At 37.6% G+C, this 22,935-nt stretch overlaps 1 protein-coding gene across 6 annotated transcripts in view; it reads left to right on the plus strand.

Annotated features, from left to right (window-relative positions):
• The window catches only part of ARHGAP21 (Rho GTPase activating protein 21), a gene marked incomplete at its 5' end in the record, with an annotated part of 128,029 nt that overhangs the window by 79,314 nt on the left and 25,780 nt on the right, over window positions 1–22,935 (plus strand). For 4 of the 6 annotated variants that reach the window (XM_079700624.1, XM_079700625.1, XM_079700627.1 and 1 more), the window contains 6 exons: window positions 1,554–1,646; window positions 3,158–3,236; window positions 5,770–5,824; window positions 14,169–16,059; window positions 21,353–21,511; window positions 21,656–21,758. In XM_079700624.1, coding sequence (XP_079556750.1) covers window positions 1,554–1,646; window positions 3,158–3,236; window positions 5,770–5,824; window positions 14,169–16,059; window positions 21,353–21,511; window positions 21,656–21,758 — 2,380 coding nt within the window. Of the gene's footprint in view, window positions 1–1,553; window positions 1,647–3,157; window positions 3,237–5,769; window positions 5,825–12,844; window positions 12,875–14,168; window positions 16,060–21,352; window positions 21,512–21,655; window positions 21,759–22,935 lie in introns of all 6 variants that reach the window. The other 2 variants (XM_079700623.1, XM_079700626.1) reach the window with 1 other exon arrangement.

Raw genomic sequence — 22,935 nt, forward strand, 5'->3', positions numbered from 1 at the left:
ATTATGGATTCTTTATATTTGACAGTCATATTCTGCCCAGTGCCACAGTCTAACAAGTATGATTAAAGTACTTCATACATATATATGCCTTATTTTCTCAGTTTTATTCTTCTTTAAGGGTCAGGGCTGTGTCTTCTGGTTCATTGATTTTCCATCTTGAGTATGCATCACGGTCACATGAGGGTTTCTGCTTCAGTAGATCTGGGGTGGGGGGTCCGTGAATTTGCATTTCCAGCACATTCCCTGGTTGTATTAATGCTGCTGGTCTGGGGATCACACTCTGAGAACCAGTGTCTACCTGTTTATGCCCTCTTGGTACTTACCTTGGTGCTTGTCGCTTAGTTTAAATGTCCTCTCACCTGTGACTCTTTCTTTGACTTCTATGTATTGAAACTGTCAGTTGTTCTCCAATGTTAGTGTGTAGAAGGATCATCTGGGAAACTTCTTGAGAAAGCAGATTTCTGATTGGACCCCGAAACATTGATTTTTGTCAAACCCCTGAGCTGTTAATGCAGACGATCCATGGATAGCAGTTTGTGAAGTACTGACTTTCAGATTTGATCACGTGCTCCTCATCGCCATGACTGTATGTTGTATCTGTCTCTGTTTTTGTTTTGTTTTTTTTGCGGTACGCGGGCCTCTCACCACTGTGGCTTCTCCCGCTGTGGAGTATAGGCCCCAGACACGGAGGCTCAGCGGCCATGGCTCACGGACCCAGCTGCGGAGGGGCACGAACCCATGTCCCCTGCATCGGCAGACGGACTCTCAACCATTGCGCCACCAGGGAAGCCCCTGTCTGTTTTTTTTTTTTGGCGGTACGCGGGCCTCTCACTGTTGTGGCCTCTCCCGTTGCGGAGCACAGGCTCCGGATGCGCAGGCTCAGCGGCCATGGCTCACGGGCCCAGCCGCTCCACGGCATATGGGATCCTCCCGGACCGGGGCACGAACCCGTATCCCCTGCATCGGCAGGCGGACTCTCAGCCACTGCGCCACCAGGGAGGCCCGCTGTCTCTGTTTTTTAATACTGTAGTACCATTCTTTGTTCATATGTCTTTCTCCCTCCAGAGTCCCTGAAGGGAAAGAACTGTCTTATTTAGGATTATGACTTAGTGCTTAACACCATGCAGTGTTAAAAAGCAGTAGAGTTGAATACCGCCTGTGTAATGTAGCTGTGTGACCTTAAGAGAATTTACTTAGTCTCTCTGAGCTTCGGTGTCCTCTTTTATTCGATGGTGGTAGAAATACTTACTTGTTATGGAAATTAGCTCTAAGGTATGTGTAATATTTAGTGTAATAATTTACATACAGAATGTTCCCAGTAAATGGAAATCATTGCTATTGTGGTGGTTGTGTTATGGAAGAAGAAAAATAACTGTTTGAGTTCTTGAAAGCCTCTTAATGATGACGTTAGCATCCAGATTTAAGATATGTATTTAACACTTCATTTAAAACATCTTTGCTTCACTGTCTCAATTAAATATCATTTTTTATTTTGCTATTTTAAGAAAATATTGTGAGGTAAAATTATGCCTTGGATCTTTTCTTTCCCACAGGAAAACAAAGAAACCGCTTGGAACCCATGGATACCATCTTTGTCAAACAGGTTAAAGAGGGAGGACCTGCTTTTGAAGCCGGATTGTGCACAGGTGCTTGATGATATTCTTACTCAAACCTACCTTTGAATTTCTTTTCTACTGCATTTTTTCCATATTTCATTTTCCATATTTTTCCTTCTGTCTCCTACTGTATGTTTCTTCCTTTTTCTTCATATCAGTTATTACTGTTTTTGAGACCTAGTTAGTTATATGTTTTTTGATACCCAAATGGATGGGTGGGCAGAAATACCATAATTGATATATTGTGGACACTTTTAGTTACACCTCAGATAATGGACCCTCAGAGGCCCTCTTAACCTATTTTGCGTACATTTAATTTTGACAAAGTTTAATAAAATAGCAAATGAAGGAGATATTCGTTGAAGTAAATGAAATAATCTTGGAGCTCCAAGTTCTGGAAGAGCCTGACCTGCTAGAGGTGAATGAATTTGTCCACCACAAAGAGTAGTTTAAATCTCCAGCGCAATGCAAGCCCAGCTTCATCTGCAGCTGTCAGTGGATGTGTTCTGGTAGCTGTTTGTTCTGAAATATTTTGTGACTTGTGATTTTAATTTAAAAAACTAAGTAGGATTTAGTTTAGATTAATGCACACACTAAAATAGTTACCCTTTTCTCTTGTTTCTAAACATGAAATAATTTAAAATGGGAATTAGTGAAAAACATCTTTTACTGCCTTTTGAATAAAATGTTATCTTTGCAGCTACAAATATAAATAGTGGGTGTCACTGGTAAGATTTATTAGGATGCATTGTTAACTTACTAATTATCTTTTTTGTAATAGTTAAAGTAAGCCTAATTTCAATATCATTAGTATATATAATATGTACATCAGTGAACATGTAGGATTCTATTACCTAGAATGTATCATCTCTCATATTCTAAGCTTCCCAAGGTTGGGAAGATGAAGTTGAGGGACTGTGCCAAGCCCACAAAAAATACGTTTTTTCTTGTTTTCCTCTTTCCTCTGTCCTTTCTCCCACTGAATTTTTCTGAGTAACCAAACATCCTTTTCCCCGTTAAAATGAAGAACAAGTTAATATATATAAAGTCAAAACCATGTCCATACCCATGCTTAAGTTCTGCAATGTAGCACTAATCAATAAACTAAATAGACTGAGAGAATACGACAAAGAAAATCAGTTGGACAAAAATTAGAGACCACTGAGATAACAAAAATAATTGTCTAAGGCTGTTAAACAGTGTTTCTCTATTAGAAATGACAGGGTAAATGGAGGAATAAATAGTTTTACATCTCAGAAAACAGATGATAGGAGCATAAATAGTATAATTGTGGTCACTTGGTGATTATACTTTTTGAGGTTTCTAAATTCATCGATGGCTGGACTCTTATTTAAAATATAGTTATATTTCATAAGTAGCTGGATATATTAAAGTTTAGGTTCATTTTTTGTAAAAAGACACTTTAAAAAATGAGCAAGGATATATTAAAAATAAGTATATTACTCAAGAGATATTTCAAAAGTACTCACAAGTGACTTTTTAAAGGAATTCCTCATGTGTTATTTAATTTCTCTTTGAAGGTGATCGAATTATAAAAGTCAATGGAGAAAGTGTTATTGGAAAGACCTATTCCCAAGTAATTGCTTTAATCCAGAACAGGTAAGAGTCTTGAAATAGGATTAATTTTGGCCAAAGATGGGTCTTATAAATCACTGAAGCTAGTAGATTTAATGCAGTGTTGTATTCTTATAAGAAATTGATGTGATGTGGAAATATGAAACTTCCCCTTAAAGTGGAAAATGCATTTGAAAGTTGCCAAGAACAAACTATCTGAGGATGGCTTATTTGGTGGCTTTGTTTTGGCAAATTTATCAGATTTGTAATTAAAATCCTTTAGAGCCTGAGAGGCATATGTTTTAGATTTACCATTAAGTTTCCTACTTTTATTTGAAATGATAATCAAATTTCTAATTTGCTTATAATAAATATATATATAAATGCATATATAATTTATTTTAAAACCACTAAGGATAACTCATCTTAAATAGCTTACTGAATGATATTCTTGGCTCAAATTCATTTGTTTTAACAAAGACAGCAAGAAATCATCTTTTAATCCGTTTGTTTGCCTACATTCTACAGAATAGGATTTTGAGTTCTAAAGGTAAATAAATATTTATAGAGCAACTGATTGCAAAGATAATTTAGTCCTACTCTTTCTATCACACACCTAGAATTTTTTTTTTAATTACAAATAAAGAAATCGAAAGCCAAAGAGGTTGCTGTGTTAAATTTCTGTCAAGAATAAGCCATGACTCTGGGATCCGATTTCCAGCTCATCACCACAAGAGGTTCTTCCCAGATTCAAATACAGTAACTTTTGGATGATCTGTTGCTTTATATTAGCCATACTCACCTGTCTGTAATTAAATTGAGGTTCATTATTTTCTGAAGAATTCTATCAAGCTCCTCTAACCATGTCTAAAGCTGTTCATGCTATAATCTAACTTATGTACATGAATGCCCTAATATGTTGTCACTTTTACAGTTAGGTGATGTGATCATGATTTATTGATCTCAGAGTATTCTCCTTACTGTTGGATTCTAGGTGTTCCTGACAGTGAGCCCTATTTGATCTTAAATATTGAGGAGACCTGGGCACTGGTGAAGAATTGAAAGCCTCCCCGGAGGCAGTGGGGAGATCCACCCAAATTTTCTTTTACTGCAAATAATTTAGATCATAAATATACCAGTATGTTTTGTCAGCCTATAATTTAACGGTTTTTTAGTGTATTTCTTAACATTTCTTCTTTAAAAGTACTATTTTTCCAAACAACCATAACTTAATCTTTGTTTTCCTCAAAATCCACATTAATTTTTTTTGTTTGTTTGTTTTTTCTGTTACTGGTGCAGTTCATCTTTCAGAATAATAATAACACTTTGGAATGACAGTCTTAATTTTTCAACCAATAAAGCAATTTGAAAAATAAATACTGTTTTTTTCATGATCTTATTTTTCTTTTAAAAAATTGTGTTCCTTTTGTCTGCAGTTGGTAGCAAATGGATTAATGCAGCACAAAGCCATTGAGATTCTGCAGTGTATTAATATAAAAATGTATCCTTGCAGAAGAATTTATCTAAGCATCAGTATGTATTTTCTACCAACTCTAAATGTTGAAATACAAGTACCTACGTATTTTCTTCGTAGAATTTATTTGAACCTGTGGTTCTAATTGTTTTACTATTCTCTCAGCATTTATGAACCTAAAAATAAGGGTTCAAATAGAGACACCAGTAAATTATTAGATTTGGGGTTTTTTGTTTTTGTTGTTGTTTGTTTCTTAATCTCTTGACTGTATTGGGGGAAAATCTATCTGATATTGTTAGGGTAGATACTGAAGCACTTGCTGGGGATAGCACTATTCTCCTTGCCGTATCTAAGTGTAATTCCAGATCACAGGACTCGGTATAATTTATCCCTTTGAACTGTTTTAAACCTAGAGAAACTTCTCTATTATTTTTAACAGGACACTTACAGTACCAAAATAAAATGAGACTTTGAGCTATTCCTGTAAAGGCTCTAAAATTAAATCACGGAGAAGAAAGTAAATTGTTGAGATGCTATATGGTTTTAAAAAAATAAGGAGTCATTTTGATGGTTGTGATGGTGAACTCTGATTTCCTTCCCCTTTGAGGCCAAGAGGGAATATTTCAAAATTAGGATGTTTAATATTGCTTAAAATGTTAAATTTGAGGGTTCTCTGATTATTTTTATGTTAATGTATTTTTAACTTGATAAACAGAGAATTGGTGGTAAAAATTTGTAATTTGTTCTGTGACCTGAAAGAAAATAATACACAATTATATATTGATGAGTTTTGTTCCAGGAGTATTCAATATAAGTAATATACTTCATGTTTCTAAATTAGAAACATGTTATAAAGAACACATGACTGATTATGAATAGCTCAAACATACGGCAGGGTGCCCTCTTTTGTACATAATTAGTCTATATATATAAATGGCTTCTTTTCATTTTAATGATTCGGATTTGAAATGTAAAGATTTTTAAAACTCCCATATTAAACTCATAGGCAATTTAAAAAATACTTGTGAGTTAACTCTTTTTCCTTTATGTCTTTCTTGTATACTTCTGCCTCCCCTAAAATAGTATGTGTCTATTCAATTTCAGCGATACCACATTGGAACTTAGTGTTATGCCAAAAGATGAAGACATTCTCCAAGTGGTGAGTTTTATTTATTCAAATATATGGATTGTTTTATAGTCATGAATGTTAATAAAAATTCTTTAAAGATGGAGGTGGATTAAGCTTTTTTTAAAAGATTCTAGGGGAAAAAAAACTCAAACGCTCTGTTTTTCTCTACATTTTACCAAAAAAACAAAACAAAGGGAGAGAGAGACTATTGTCCATTTTTTACAATTAAGCAACATGAAACTATTTTATTGATTCCACAGTAAACTCTTATTGTTGTCATTTGGAATGAGATTCCTCAAGAGTTTGTTTGCCCAAATGTTGCATTCTAGATACTCCTTCAACCAAAACCAAACCTCAGGGTGCAAGTACGTATCCCCAGGAATTAGATTCTTTTTTTTTTTAAACTATGAGGTCAGAAATTTTATGAAAGCCATTTATTAGTTTTCCAATAAGCGTTACTGTCTGTAAATTAACTTACCGAGCAGTTTTCTTAACAGTATCCATTCATTCCATTAGAAGTAATGTTCAAAGGGAAAAATATGTTAGCATCTTAGAGAGGGAGTGAAACTATATAGTTGAAAATCTTTAGCGTTTATCTTAAAATATCTTTCTCCTCTTGAGAAAGAAAACAAATTAACTGGAGTACTTAACTCCTTTATTAAGCTTAGATATTGCTGAGGGTAAAAAGATGTTAAAATAAATAAATAAAATAAATTTCATTCAGGAAAATAATACTTTTCCTCAATTGATTTTGTAGTTCAGCAGAATAAAACAATTAGAGCTAGGAAATAGCAGTGGCTGCTGAAGTTTGTTGTTTGTTTGTTTTTTTAAATTCCTTTTAGTGAATAGCTGTTGTCGCTGTTGTTTTCTTACTCAGAACTGATGGAATCCTTGTGGTAGGAATGGAAATCAGAATGTTTTTCATTTGTAAGGTGTTCATTTGAACTTAGCTCAACAAAAGTCATAAATAAACTTCTGTAAACATTTTTTTTTTACAAAAAATCACTAAAGCCAATCCTAATGATTCAGTTTATTCACTTACACATAAAATATAATTAACCGAAATCCATGGAGATCAGCCTTGTGTTTTTAAGACATACTGATTTTATTTCAAAATGGCATGTTTACCGACAACAGGTTATTACCCTTCTTAAGTGCACAGTTCTGTTGGGGTTGAGTGTCTCAACAAGGAAGTTGTAACCATCTGTGGTGGTTTTCTTAGTCAAGCAGCACTAGTTGTAGAGTCCTCCCCTGACCATTCAGCACAGTGAGAGAACAACAGACAACCACGGAAGGCAGTGAAGTCACTAGACTGAAAATAAATAGGGGGGTCCTCCTGTAGGGCTCCACTTATGCAAAGGACCAGGAGGTGATGCCCACACAGTAGGGCAAACTTTACCTTGAACCCTTGCATTCTCCTGACTCAGAGACAGAGGGCACCTCCAAAACAGAACTGATATCTCATCTTCAGTAGTCTCTTTGCTTGCCAAGGTGAAGGCACTGGTTGGACACTGTTTAGAACAGTGAAACGAACAGCTCATTTCACAGAATGCCCGGCGTTGTATAAACTCCCAGGAATCAAGCACAGAATTACCATCCTAGCCTGCTGTGTGGTTGATGCAGGGGAGCAACAGTGCAAGGAATCATGTTCTAAGGATGTGATCAATGGGAAATTAGGTTAATTAATTTCCTTGTGTTTTATTTAAGATAAAGGGAAAATACAAAGTGTTGCAACACAGGGAGAAGTTGATTCACTGGGGTGACCTGAGCACACAGATCTTCAAGGTTCCTCAGGGTCCTGATATATTGTAACAGAAAATTCATTTTTAAAACTTGTTGAGTTATTTTAATCATAAGAAATTAAAAGCCCATATCCTTGATGGTAAAAGAAAACCTCACTTTTAAACCCAGTCTTCATTCACATTTGCGTTAGGAAATTGAAGGAGTATATGTAGTTAATGCAGACTCTCCGTTGTTCCCTGAAGGACACTGAAATGCAGCAACTTCTTTTCCACATAAATGCTTTTAGGTGGGATATCTACAAGTGGCATTTTAAAAAATCTATTATAAAACACAAAGAGAATCTGGGATTTAAAAAACCATATGTGGAAATACTTCTCTCTAACAGATTCTAGAATGAAAATGTTCTATAAGGGGCCTTCAGAAGTATTTATGTTGGTCTTAAACCTGTTACTTAAAATATATGCTTTTGAAGATGTATTTGTCCCTGTGAGGTTGAATATTCATTGTAAAGAAAACATAAACATGAACATTTTTACAGCTACTATAAACATCATTTACCCAAGAGAAAGCCTGTCTCAGTTTTTATATATTTGCCTGGGTCACGGCAGGATTGGGTGTCCATGAGCGTTTGCTCCTCAAGTGATGTGTAGATCAAGTTGTTCTAGAGGTATTCAGCTAATCTTTTTTTTTTTTTGCGGTACGCGGGCCTCTCACTGCTGTGGCCTCTCCCATTGCTGAGCACAGGCTCCGGACGCTCAGGCTCAGCAGCCATGGCTCACGGGCCCAGCCACTCCGCAGCATGTGGGATCTTCCCGGACTGGGCATGGACCCGTGTCCCCTGCATTGGCAGGTGGACTCTCAACCACTGCGCCACCAGGGAAGCTCATTCAGCTCATCTTTGAGAGGTGGCATAGAAATTTTAATTTGGTTTAAAACTTACCTCATGTAAGGACAGGTATATAGTAATAAATCTCATAATTCACAGAAGACAGTGACATGATGTTGAAAAACATGAAGTAAAATTAAGAATTATTTATTATATTATTAAACTAGTGCTGGTAACAGTACTCCTGTACTTGGCAACCTCATTTTTTAAACTAACATACATTTTCATACATTGTAAAATGTATGTACAGTGACATACATTTTAAACTAACAATACAATAGTATTGTATTCATTTGAGTCATTTGGTGGTCTTATAATATTTTAGACCATGATCATAGTCTTAGACAAGTTCATATTTTTAAGGTGATACTACAAAATAAAAAGCACTTCCTGTTGCCTTTTGTAAAAAGACAAAACGATTTTGTTGCCCTCTCAGACACTGAGGGTGAATGAAATAGCCACCACCCGTCAAGTCACCTAAACAGTGATGCTGACTGAAAAAAAATATGTCTTCAGTGGACCCATGGTAGCTCTCAGCGCTAGATCTGGGTGTTCTTTTCTGTGCAGACTTCAAGATACTTCATTAAGCCTTTAGCTCCATGGACTCAAAATTCAGTTCTAAGTAGATCAGTTCTGATGGCTGTGGAGATTCTCGGGTGTGTCTGATGTTTGTCGAGGGTATTTGGAGCCTACTTTGTGTTTTAACAGCCAGGTTAAACAGCTTTTCTAGTGTAACAGGGAAGAAAGTGATGGCACTAAGACTTGAACCCGGGTAGGCCTGAGACTGTACGTAGCCTGTACTTGAAACTAAACCACAGTCCCATACTGTCGTTGGGTCCAGATGAAGAGTGTCAGTGGCTGTTACATTCACACTGCCGGTAACGGTCAGAGCTGCTAGGCAAACTCATCTCTGGGATCTGCGTCCATTGCCCTAGCTACCACTCCATGACTGTGTGATATAAATTGAAAAACGTAATTTAACCCAAATTTTCCTTTAGATTTATTAGAATTACTTTCAAAATAATTATTTATTATGTTCCACAATCAGTATACTGTTCTATTTAAAATCAGATATCCATTTGTCACGTGTGGGTCAAGGTAATCTTGCTTTAGAGTAGGGAAGCAAGAACAGGGATTCTGGAGGGTTCTTTCATATTTTGCAAGTATGAAGCAGTTACTTTCTTCTATTTTTTAAAAAAGTATTTTAAATAATTATAAGAATAGTACTTGCGTGTTAGAAAAGTTTCAAATAATTTAGAAAGGTATAAAATATCCACACCATCCGCTTCTCCCATGTCCCACTGTGGCATGTCTGACATGTATTTTACAATTATCCAAACAGATATGTAGTTACTTTTGCTTTTATCATAAGTAATGGTATAAAATTAACAGGTCAGCCTGTTGACTCAAACTGGTAGGCAGGAATTTTAATCTTACTGGCTTATTTATTCTGCACTTTTTTTTTGTTTTTCCTGTTTACTAGACAGTAAATATGGTACAGTAATAGTAAAACTATCGCAATAGCAATAGGTATGGTAATAGTGATTTTGATGCAAGTCTACTAAAACTGAACTGAAAGATTATTTTAGGACTATTTAGCTACTGTTAGGCACTATACATATAGTCAAGATCCAGACTGTTAACATTACATTTTATTTAAATGCTCTTTACAATTCTAATTCCAAATGAAGACTTCCATGAGGCATCTTTCCTTACCTCCCTTCCCCCGCCTCCCCCTTTAAAGAACATTTTGGATCTGTAGCATGACAGGGCTGCTACTATTCCGTTTTCATTAGGTGTGGCTTGAATTTTAAAATATTAACTTTTAAACTACTAAGCTACTATAAGATATAAAACTTTAATACAAGGGTAAAGGAAATTCAAGAAAAAATGTAGAGTGATATATAAAAGGCCTAATGAAAAAAAATTGGCTAAAGATTTTTTTGTCATATCCTATTGAATTCCCAAGTGCTAATCAGTCAGAAAAAATCTGAGTGTTGTCTAATTCCATCAAAACTTCTAGATATATATATTGGATTGGCCAAAAAGTTCGTTCGGTTTTAAGTAAAAATGACACATTTTTCATTTTCACCAAGAACTTTATTCAACAGCGTATTCATTAACCAAATGAACTTTTTGGCCAACTCAATACTATGAAGTATCCATTTGGACTTAAATGTAAAAATAAAAATTATTATGAGCCAAATATGCAATTCTTATGACATTGGTTTCAAAAATTTCTGGGCCATGCCATTTCAGGCAAACTTATTAATACAGGATGATTTTGATGTCATTATAAAAGAATATAAATTGACATCATTAAATAAAAATTACTTTAAGTGATATTTTGTACTGTTTAATTGGTGCCTATTGACAAGACAATTCAGAGATTCCCAGGGGGTAATTAAAACATTGAAATGTCTGACCATGGTGTCTCAGTGAAAGATTGAGTACTTTCTGACTCAAGAGAAAGCACACCACAGTCACAGCTATGAGCAAGTTATGGAGTTTAAAATCCTGTTTTCAGAGTGTAAAACCTTATTAATGGGTTCCATGTTCTCCTCAAAGAGTTGAATGTTGTAATCCGCCCCAGTGTTTGCGCAAGCCCTGTCTAAAGCTTTCCTCTGTAGGCAGTTTGTTTTCTAGAGAAACACTTAAAGGCATCCTGGGAGAAGGGGACTCCTTAAAATTGTCATACTGTCTATTACTAATTTACATCCCTACACTTATTCTGGAGATAATTTGTGTCTGTACTGCGCCTCTCAGCATAGCCGTAGAAGTTTATTCCCACGACTTACCTGGAACACGTACCAAGCGACAGTGGCCTTTGGAGCACTGCTGATTTCCCCATGGATGTTAATTGAATGGTATTGGTTCTCAAACTTTATGAGAATGAGAAACTTTTAAATAGATAGATAAACAAACAAGCTTTTTTAGTATCCATGAACTGAGAGGATATGTGAGGAAATTCAGTACTACTACTGAATGAATTCATACTTTATCTCAACCATATCTGCTTGCATTAGACAGTAGTACTGTATGTGTAAGGTATTCTGTTTAGTCAGTCCACTGTTAATGCATGGTCCACGTGTGTATATTTAAGGACCCCTTCGCCATAATTTTACCCAGAAGTGGGAACCCATGAATGTAGACTATTTAGGAATCTTAGCAATATCTAAAGTATGTCAAATACCTTTTCAAGTATTTAATAGTTCTGGTCATATACTTTTATTATTAAAAGATAATATTCCTCCCCAAATTTGAATAAAGGAGGTATCTCTAAATTATTAATTCTAGAACAGCATTTCCCAGCAGAAGTTCTAATTGTGTTAAAACCCAGAGAAAAAAAGAAGTTCCGTGGCCAAATAAGTTTGTAATTTCACGTCAAGTTTTACAATGTACGTTAACGTAGTAGAGGTCTTGAGAAGTCATGAAGCCCACCAGCCAAACTTCCCCTATATCATCAAGCATAAGGAATACATCACCCCTTTCAGGTGATGCTTAATAAAATTGCACAAACACACTCTAAAAATACTGTACCAGCGAGTCCACTCATCCACACACAGTTTTCCTGTCATGGAACAGTGCTGGTGCTACTACAATGAGCATTAAAAAGATAAGCTTATTCTGTCAGTGGCACGTAGCCAAAGTGTATATTTTGACTGACTGTATTCATACCTTAGAAATATTATGGCATGCATGTTTTCTTTTAGCTACTGGGCTTTCATTTCTCACTGCATCCTGGTTTAGTTTCTATAATATTCTTTATAAGTTAAAAAGAATTACTCTGGAAGTAATATTTTTTATGTCCATCCAGTAGTTATTTTCATAAGCTTAATAAAGTAGGACAAAAAGTACAGCATTGGAAGATCTTAATTTTTGAGGGAAACCCATTTGATAAAACAGTCATTCTTTCGTTCCAAATCCTAGTGTAAAGGCAGCTGCAGTCAGCTGACAGCTTGTGGTTATGCTCTGATTTACAGGGGAAGGAGGAGGTTGTACTATTTTAAATGCATAATAGAGCATTCGTTTTGTCATCTGGAAGCAGAGATGGAAGAAACTCAGGGGAAATGAGAGGCATCAATGTTGCTCTTGTGGAAGGGAAGCTTTGTGGCACATTATCAGACAGCAGTGCATGTTGAAGAAAATATCTGTTAGGAATGCATGTCACCAGATGTATTTTGCTTTCGAGAATGGTAGACAAATCAAATAAGAACCAGATAAAAGCCTGAGAAAAAGATGCTCAGAAGGATACTGAAGTTATTCTTTATGCCTCACTGCCCTTTACTTCTCTTGGTACCTTCCAGAGGAATCAGTATAGATGTATTTTTAGGTTGCTGTTTTCCAGCATCAATATGACAACATGATTCTGTCTTTATATCAGTAAGCAGCTTCTACTATGTTTTCCTATTTTCTGCTAGCTACAATTTACAAAGGATGTCACAGCTCTGGTAAGAACTGCACAGAAGCCATTTCCTTGCTTTACAAATCATGTTTTGTAGAGATTTGTAATAAGCCAATCTATTAGAGGAATCTCTCCATGGTGTTAATCTTACTAATTTGCAGAATGTGTTTGTGATATATTATTTTTTTATTTTTATGTTTGGTTTTCTTTTGTGTCCTGTGCATAACTGGTGTTAAAACATAACACCTTTCTGCATCTGTATTTTTTTAAGCATCTCACACTCTCTCTTCTCCTAGTACTTTGCTGTTATGTTATGTTTGTGGCTGCACTTGAGCTTTGCAAGCTGTCTAATGCAAAGAGAGGATGTGATGATAGTCTTGAATTAAGCTTGTTTTGATTAGGGGACGGTATGTAATATGACACCACACCTAACTGTCTCAGCTGTTGAACATCGTCCTGAATTATATCAGTTAGCTCTGTTTTATAGAGTCTTGTTACTTAATTTGTTATTTTTAAGTTTTAAAAAACATTGCTAGATAATTTCATGAATAATTGATAAAAAAATAATTGGAGCTGCATGCCTGCCTGTTAGTAATAGAGAAATGTCTCCTTATAACAGGTAAAAGAGACCAAATAAATCTGTACAATACAATTTTGCATTACTGTAAAATAAAAAATATAAATTATATACAGGAAGATGAATTACCTTTTTTCATATTTTACGCCTTTAATATGTACTTAATTTCTTAAATGTGCATATTCTCTATTTCTCCTGGCTGTTGGAGGATTTAATTTATCAAAATGGATTATTTTTAGCAACTCAGTAATCATTAATTGGCAAGACAGTGTTCAATGCATTATTTCTGATAGCAGTAGTGCCTAAACTGAAGATGTATTTGGTGAAGATTTTAAATATTTTCACCTTCATTCTGGCAGAAGATCAGAGTCTTGTTTTGCTGAGATTTATTAGGCAGCCATTTAACCTGCCAACTGCTGGGGGAAAAAAATCATAAAACTTGAAAGGGGAAATTTTTAGAAGCAAGACGTCCATATCTAATTAATGGTGGCGAGGGCGGGGTGGAGTTTGGTGCGTTTCAGGTCTTTTGAGAAAATAGGCAATTGTAATTTATATTTTTTGCAAATTCTACAATTTATTTGATTTCTGAGAGACTAGCCCTTTTCTGAATTTGTGGAGTACCCTTACACTGTGTTTGCCTGCATGCTTTAGTGAATGCCACCCCAGAGCAGGGCACTGTAAAATAACATAGTGCATCGCAAGAATGGAAACAAGTGTTCCTTTGATGACTCTGAAGTGACCCCTTTCTCTCATCTTCATGTAGGCGTATTCTCAAGATGCCTACCTGAGGGGCAACGAAGCCTACAGCGGCAATGCCCGCAACATACCTGAACCTCCACCGGTCTGCTACCCCTGGCTGCCACCCGCCCCTCCCGCCCCGTTGCAGCCCCCTGAAACAGCCCCTCCAGACTCCTCCACGAGCAAACCGCAGACCAGTCCCCCGATATTGACGCAGCCCGGCAGGGCCTACAGGATGGAAATACAAGTGCCTCCGTCACCACCAGAGGTGGCCAAGTCCAACACAGCAGTGTGTGTCTGCAGTGAAAGCGTAAGGACCGTCATTGTACCTTCTGAGAAGGTTATAGATTTGTTACCTAATAGAAGCAACCACACGGTTCCCTCCCACAGAACTGAGGAAGTGAGGTATGGCAGGAACGAGCAGACCTCTTTCAAAACAGCATCAAGAACCACATCGCCACCATCCTCGATTCCCACGTCCCATCTCATCCATCAGACCAGCTCCAGGTCGTTGGAAACTTCTGGCATCTTACTTAAATCAGGCCATTACAGTGGACACTCAGAAGGACTGGCAAGCGGCAGGTCTCCAGCTGTGGATTCTCCTCCCGTATCTGTCAATCACTATTCTCCAAACTCCCATCAGCACATAGACTGGAAAAACTATAAAACTTACAAAGAGTATATTGATAACCGGCGGTTGCACATGGGTTGTCGGACAATTCAAGAAAGGTTAGATAGTTTACGAGCAGCCTCGCAGAGCACAACAGATTATAACCAGGTGGTACTGAACCGCGCTGCCTTGCAGATACGACGTCGGAGCACCTCTCAGGACCGAGTGCCCCAGTCCGTTCAGATCCGGCAACGCAGCGTGTCTCAGGAGAGGCTGGAGGACTCTGTGTTGATGAAGTACTGTCCAAGGAGCGCATCTCAAGGAGCACTGACATCTCCTTCTATTAGTTTTAGTAACCATAGAACTCGCTCGTGGGATTTTATCCAGGGACAGGGTGAAACCTTAGAAAACGTCCATTCTGAATGTCCACCACCCGATGCAAAGGGAGAAGGAAAGCAGACTTACAAGTGGAGTGGATTTACCGAGCAGGATGATCGGCGAGGTATTTATGAAAGGCATAGGCAGCAAGAGATTCACAAAGCTTTCCGAGGTTCCAATTTTACAGTGGCTCCGAGTGTTGTGAATTCTGACAACAGGCGAGTGAGTGGCAGAGGGGTGGAACTGGTGTCTCAGTTTAAAAGAATTCCAGCAGATCTGAAACCACTGCAGCCCAACAGGAATTTTCAAACTACCTGCGGAATGTCCCAGCCTCGAGGTATTTCACAAGACAGGTCACCTCTTGTGAAAGTCCGAAACAATTCTCTGAAAGCACCTACGCACGTCACAAAACCACCCTCCAGCCAGAACTCATTTGTTTCCATCAAAGACCAAAGACCAGTAAATCACTTGCATCAAAACAGTCTTTTGAATCAGCAGACATGGTTAAGGACTGAAACTACCCCCGATCACCACGTGGACACTGGGAAACCCCCCTCTCTATCCGGAGCTCCTGTTAAGCCCACCCCTCCGATGAGTGAGAACGCTGGCACTCCAGATTTGGAATTATCCGTCACTCAAAGGGATCAAGATTTAAATTTACAAGAGGCTGAAATTCAGCAATCAAATGCTGTAGATACTAAAGAAACTGTCATCCTAAGAGAAAAACCTCCATCTGGTCGCCAAACGCCGCAGCCTTTAAGGCATCAGTCTTACATCTTGGCAGTGAATGACCAAGAGCCAGGGTCAGACACCACTTGCTGGCTACCTAATGATGCTCGCCGAGAGGTCCATATAAAAAGGATGGAGGAGAGGAAGGCCTCAAGTACCAGTCCACCCAGTGATTCCTTGGCTTCCATCCCATTTATAGGTGAGCTCACTTAATGGTCATTGGCTAGTACGTCAAATACTTAACACATCTTTTCAGCAAAGTATTTCTAGTTCAACAGGTACAGGAATTTTACACTGTGATCTTAAAACACTTGTTCCACATTTTCTACACTCTGCTAAAACCAGAGCCATAAGCTTTTACTCTCAAAAATTATTTCTAGTATCTATTTTCCTTTTTTAAACTTTACATACTCGGTACTCATTTTTAATTTTGATTTTTTTTTTTTTTTCGGTATGCGGGCCTCTCACTGTTGTGGCCTCTCCCGTTGTGGAGCACAGGCTCTGGACGCGCAGGCTCAGCGGCCATGGCTCACGGGCCCAGCCGCTCCGCGGCATGTGGGATCTTCCCGGACCGGGGCACGAACCCGTGTCCCTGCATCGGCAGGCGGACTCTCAACCACTGTGCCACCAGGGAAGGCCTTTAATTTTGATTTTAATGAGACAAATCCCCACCATCTGGGGTGGGGTCAGGAGACCCATCAGCAAACCAAATTGTGCTTAGTTGTTGATTCAGCTGAAACAAAAGCCAAGTGGAACAGCTTTGATCGCTAGTAATCAACCTTTCATTTAAACAGTGCTTTTTACTTTCTAAAGCTTATTTCTTTGTAAATTTTTACTTGTGGGCCAACTGAAAAGACCTCTTTGTTGTCACATTACTTTGTCTTAGAATCAATCCTGGACTAGATGGGGGGAAATTACTTAAATTACAAGCATGTGCCCTGATCTAGAACACCTATCATGTTGACTGAGGCTTTAGTCTGCTCCCAGGCTTTAGTCTGCTCACATGCCCCAGGTATATTATCCACAAAGCAGCCAATATGTTTTTAAAAATATAAATAGGATCATTTCACTCCTGATCAGAACCCTTTTTTACTTCCCGTGTTACTCAGAATAGAACCCAGAACCCGACTGCGGTGGACAAGGCCCTCTGTGATCTGAGTCACAACCCTACACCACCTCTCACCCCTACCTCCCGTCTTCCTGTGCATGCCATCTTCACACACGCCAGCCTCCTAGCAGTCCTGAAACGCGCCAAGCACACCCTGCTTCAGCGCCCTGGCACCAGTTCCAAGCCTTGGAGTGCATTCCAGAGATATTCACAAGACTCGCGCTCTCTCAGTACATTTGGGCCTCTGCTCAGATACTGCCTTATCAAAGCAGCCTTTCCAGACCAGCCTATCTAAAATACACACAGAACCTGACATTCTCTATCTCCTTAAGCTACTTTATTTATCTTTATACCACTTGTTTCCACTTGGCATTTGTATTTTTTGTTTATTACATGTTGCTCTGCAGAGCTAAAACACGAGCTACGTCAGAGCCAGGATTTTAGATCTTTTGTTCACTTCTGTGTCCTTAATGCCTGGCAAGGAGAAGGCACTCGATATTTGTCAAAATAATAGGTGAATGATAATTTTGATTTGATGGTTAAATGTGTAGCAAAACAAAACAAATTTTCATCATAATTACTATGCAGCTCTAAGATATCATATGCTAACAGGATTATCATATATGTCCTTCGTATTATCTTCATTTAATAAATGAGAAATTTAAGCTATTGAGAGGTTAAGTAACTTCCCCAAAGTCACACAGTCAATATGCAATAGAGACTTCCCTGATTCAGCCTCATTGCAGAGCACAACTCCAGAGGGCACCATTTAACAGAATGCGTTGTGAACAGCGCCCTCTGGAGGTGTGTGATGCAAGGCTTGCTTTGAGGCCAAGGCCATACTCTCACTCAACCTGTTACCCCATGGGTTCAGGAAGAGTTTGCCATAATTTTGTAATATATTGTATTCTCTTTCAGTACTGTTTCAGACTTTTTCTCTTCTAGAGAAACTTATTAAAGCCGTTGAGCTCTTGGACTGTCAGGTGACACTGTCAGAATCAGTTTTTAAAAAAAAGTTCCACATACCTTATATTTTTTATAAATATGACATATTCAAGTTGTAAACATTGTAGGAACTCTCAACCTAAATTGTGCTCATATTTGTATCTGTACCCTTAAGGCCAGCCTCAAAGAATAGTAGAATTCTATTGTAGATGGAAATGATAGATATTTTATAGAAATGATTATTTTATGATTTTTTTTAAACATAAAAAGCCCTACAACCCATGGCTGTATTTCCCAGGCCTGTGAGATGTTACCAGAACAATGGCATTATACTTTCTTCCTACTTAGTAAGAATAATATAATGAAGCTATATTGGAGTAATAGTAAGTTCACTAGTTCTATCTGTTAATATTTCTAGGTACAGGAATAAATCAAAAGGTTAATTATGCTTTTAAAGAGAAGTTTGGCTAAAATATAAAACAAATCTATTTAATTCTATATACATAAAGATTTAGAATAATTATTAAAATAGACCATTTTGTTTATTAAAAATAAAAATGCTCACTAATTTGTTCTGATCACATTCTACTTTAAGTACTTATTAGAGTCTCCTTAGTTCCTACTGAAGGACATCTTCTGTTTTATGAATCATGACTTAAAAGTCCCCCAGCATAGAAATGTCTTTATAATCCATTTATTTCCTGTATGCCTCCCAGGACTTTAATATATTGCATATGATTACTCTGGTATATCATTTGAACAGCACCAGTGGAATAGGGTAGAATACAGAACTGAGATATGAACACAGAATTGATTTTACTGTTTCAGATGTAAATGCTGTCTATGGATGTAAGTGTTCTTAAGTTCCAAAATTTAATATTGAAATCCTTTTATTATTGAGCTTCAAAGTTTTATCTGACCAATGGGTATTTGCCTTTCCAATCTAGCTTTTTTTTTTTTTTTTTTTTTTTGCGGTACGCAGGCCTCTCACTGTTGTGGCCTCTCCCGTTGCGGAGCACAGGCTCCGGACGCGCAGGCTCAGCGGCCATGACTCACGGGCCCAGCCACTCTGCGGCATGTGGGATCCTCCCGGACCGGGGCACGAGCCCGTGTCCCCTGCATCAGCAGGCGGACTCTCAACCACTGCGCCGCCAGGGAAGCCCCAATCTAGCTATTTTTAAAAATATGTGTTTTACTGGGGTAGACTTCAGCACTGAAACGGACTAAAAGAGACTATTTGCAATGTTTCTCAAAGTATTTTCTAGGAACACTAATTTCATTTGATAAAGGGGGAAAAACAAAAAAGGTTAGTGATCAAATAAATTGAGAAATGCTGGGTTTTGAAAGTTAAAGAAGTTTTGTCTGTCTTCACCATAGAACTCTCAGCGTCATTAACATGCTCCTATATATCGTGAATTTTCTAGACAGGATATAGTACAATTTGTCTCAGAAGTATTTGACCATGAATCCTTTCTTTCATTTAGAGTATTTCAGTTTAGTATACCATAAAACACACTTTGGAGAATGTTGGTCTATACTCTATGCTATTTTATGGAACATTTAAATTAAAAGGAAGAAAAGAAAAGAATTAAGGCTTGCTGTTGTATCGTCACACTACAGGGTCTTTAATAGTCTGTGAATTTGATAGTTATTTTTCTTACTTGAAAACATTATAACCAATGCAAAATAAATAAATAAATAAATAAATAAATAAATAAATAAATAGGTGCCTTGGCTTTATTCCCAAAATATCACAGAATGGAGCCAATTTATTTACTTAGTTATCTGTGTAATACAGAGCTAATGAAACGTCTTGCAGAAGGAAAATTTTCCAACATTTTGTTACACATTTAATATCTAATATTCCTTTGGGGTCACAAAGACTTAGAAAAATGAAGAAAATAAACGACTTTGTTTTTAAATTAGGAATATCAGTCATTAGCGGTAATTTGTTTATGCCCACTCCCACACATCGTGCTCTTGTAAAGCTTCATAGTAAGTCCTGAAAATAAATTTCAATGTCTTTCACAAGTAAACACAAAACGAGTAATGAGTTCCTAAGTAATTTGTTCTATAGTAGCAGGTATTAAGGTATATTCTCCAATCCTGATTTTCTATGTTTCTTTTTACTACTCATAACTATTAATATAAAGAAACCAGCTGTATTACCCACATCGAGTTCCTCTCAAATTCGTTCTCCCCTCTTTTTTGCCGTACTTTTAATACTTCTTGTTCTTCTCACCCCAAAGTTGGCCAGTATGTGTGTACTTAATTAGGATTAGCCTAAATAAAATTGAATTTGATTGGTGTAGCCGTGCTAGCCCTGGCATTTTAAACCAATTTAGAAGTTTTGTAGGATATAGCTGGATTACAGTGTCTCTATAGGTAAATTTAGCTATCTGAAAGTTACCCTTTCAGATAACTGGGACTGGGTGACTAAATAATAATTCTGCATTTAATATTCCCTTTTCTTAGCTCAGATTCCCCAAGTTTGAATTGGCATCTTCTTACTAGATAAATTTCTGTGTTCCAAGTTTAACAAAACTGCTCACCACAGAATAATTTTAGATGTTCATTTATCTTCCTTTTGGTAGTTGGCTTTTATCCCAAAATATTTCAAATTGATCTGTAGCACACCTTATAGAATACTATGCTTATTTCCTTAGGGAAATAAAATTTTTTTAAACTTCGCACTTATAAAAATTATAGAATTGTATCCCTAAAGCAGACTTTCTGGATTTTCAGCTAGTTCCTTTAATGTTGAAAAGAGATCCAATAGTAACTACACTCTCAGCCAGATCTGTCAGTTTTTAAAATAAATGCAAACCTCAAAAGCCCCCTAAAAAATCCTTGGCTTATGAAAGCCCAAAAGTATTTTATATTCTTACATAAATTAAACAGATACTTTTATCCCTTTTGTGGATTTATTGTTGTAGTCCCCTTGAGCTAGAAGTGACCCTTCCTGATAATCCTAGTCCAATTTCTTTATAGGGAATGAATTTAATACCCAGAGGAATTAAGTGGCTTTCACAAAGTCCAACAAGGCAAGTCCTTCGACCTCTCCCCTGCTCAGTCTTTCCATTCCTAACAGCTGGCTTATTCTGTGTGCTAAAATAAATCGTTCTGAAGATGGATTTGTGACCATCGGTGCCTAATATTTATTAATTTCTTTTAAGGTAAATGTTGGATTCCTTGAAATTAGTACTTCCAGCATTTGTCAGCTGGCAAGCTGGGTCATCTTTCATACACATGCGCCCCTCACATACACACAAACCCATGAAATCTTACAACCTCTAGTTAACTTGTCTGACCCATGAACCTGCAGAAATGCAGCCAAGTAACTGTGACACATTCCCGGTGGTTCTTTCAATAATGAATACTGATTACTGTTGTATTATTTTATCATTACTGATGATACCTATTTCCTCTCACCTTACAGATGAGCCCACTAGCCCCAGCATCGATCACGATATCCCACACATCCCCGCCTCTGCGGTCATCTCTGCTTCCACCTCCCAGGTACCCTCCATAGCAGCGGCCCCTCCCAGCCTCACAACTTCAGCTCCTTTAATTCGACGTCAGCTCTCCCATGACCAGGGTACGTTTCAAGGAGCGGTTATGTGAACTGTCTTACGTTCTCAGTTTTCCATTTAGAATACTGTGACACCCCGTGATCTCCTCGCCATTTAAAAAGAATCTGGAAACCACTTGCGCATGTCTAAATGTTAGGTTTTGATTGCAGAATCTGTTGGACCTCCTAGCCTGGATGCCCAGCCCAGCTCAAAGACAGAACGATCAAAATCATACGATGAGGGCCTGGATGATTACAGAGAAGATGCAAAACTGTAAGTCTCAAGCGTGTTATCTTAAATACTTGTTAGTGGGTGCTCAGTATGACCTTGACATGTAAATACTGAATTTACTGATGCCTTTTATATTTTCTAACTTTATGACATTAGAAATGCAAATAAAAAATCAAAGTTGCGGGCTTTCCTGGTGGCACAGTGGTTGAGAGTCTGCCTGCCGATGCAGGGGACACGGGTTCATGCCCCGGTCCGGGAGGATCCCACATACCGCGGAGCGGCTGGGCCCGTGAGCCGTGGCCGCTGGGCCTGCACGTCTGGAGCCTGTGCTCCACAACGGGAGAGGCCACGGCAGTGAGAGGCCCACGTACTGCAAAAAAAAAAAAAGAAAAAAAAATCAAAGTTGTGACATGTTAATACATTCAATTGAATTTTTTAAAAAATTAATGTTTAAAAATCAGTAATACACAAACATAATACAAAAATACATATAAAAATATATATATTAAATAATTACTTCTGCTTTAGACCTTCAGTCACCCAGTTCTACTCTCAGACGTAACTATGCTATCATTTTCTTTTGTATAATTCCAGAGCTATTCTGTGCATAAAATCATGCACACATTCACGTACGCTTGTATACGTTTGTGTGTGCTCTAATTGTGTTTATAAACAAATGATAGGTGCTGTACACACTTATCTTGGAGAGCATTCAGTGCATGTATGCCTGGCTTATTCTTTTTCATGATTGTTTAATTTTCCACTGAGTAGTTATATCATAATATATTTAACTGGTATTCTGTATTCTAACAGACATTTAGATTGATCAAATCTTATGCTACAACAAATAATCCTTCGATGCCTATATTTGTACATAGTTCATTTAGCATATATGTAAGTGAGTACAGTTGGAAAAAGGATTGTTACATCAAAGGGTATGTGTATTTTTTATTTTAATATCTATTGTCAGTTGCTCTCCAATTTATTCCTCCTGAACCAGCTGCCTAACGGGAGTCTGTGTGAGGTGTGGCCAAGGGCAGTGGCAATGGCTAGCAGAGATTTTTCTAATGATGCAGGGTGGGATGTGTGAGCCATTTTAGCCTTTACTCTCCCTCATTAAAAGGTATCAGTAAACAGCCACATTTCAGAGTTGCCTTCACCTTACCCCAGCTACACAGTGCTTCCTGCAAAGATGGCAGGACCGTGTGTTTCCTCCTTC

This window comes from Hyperoodon ampullatus, assembly GCF_949752795.1.
Source record: "Hyperoodon ampullatus genome assembly, chromosome: 3".
Lineage (NCBI taxonomy): Eukaryota > Metazoa > Chordata > Mammalia > Artiodactyla > Ziphiidae > Hyperoodon > Hyperoodon ampullatus.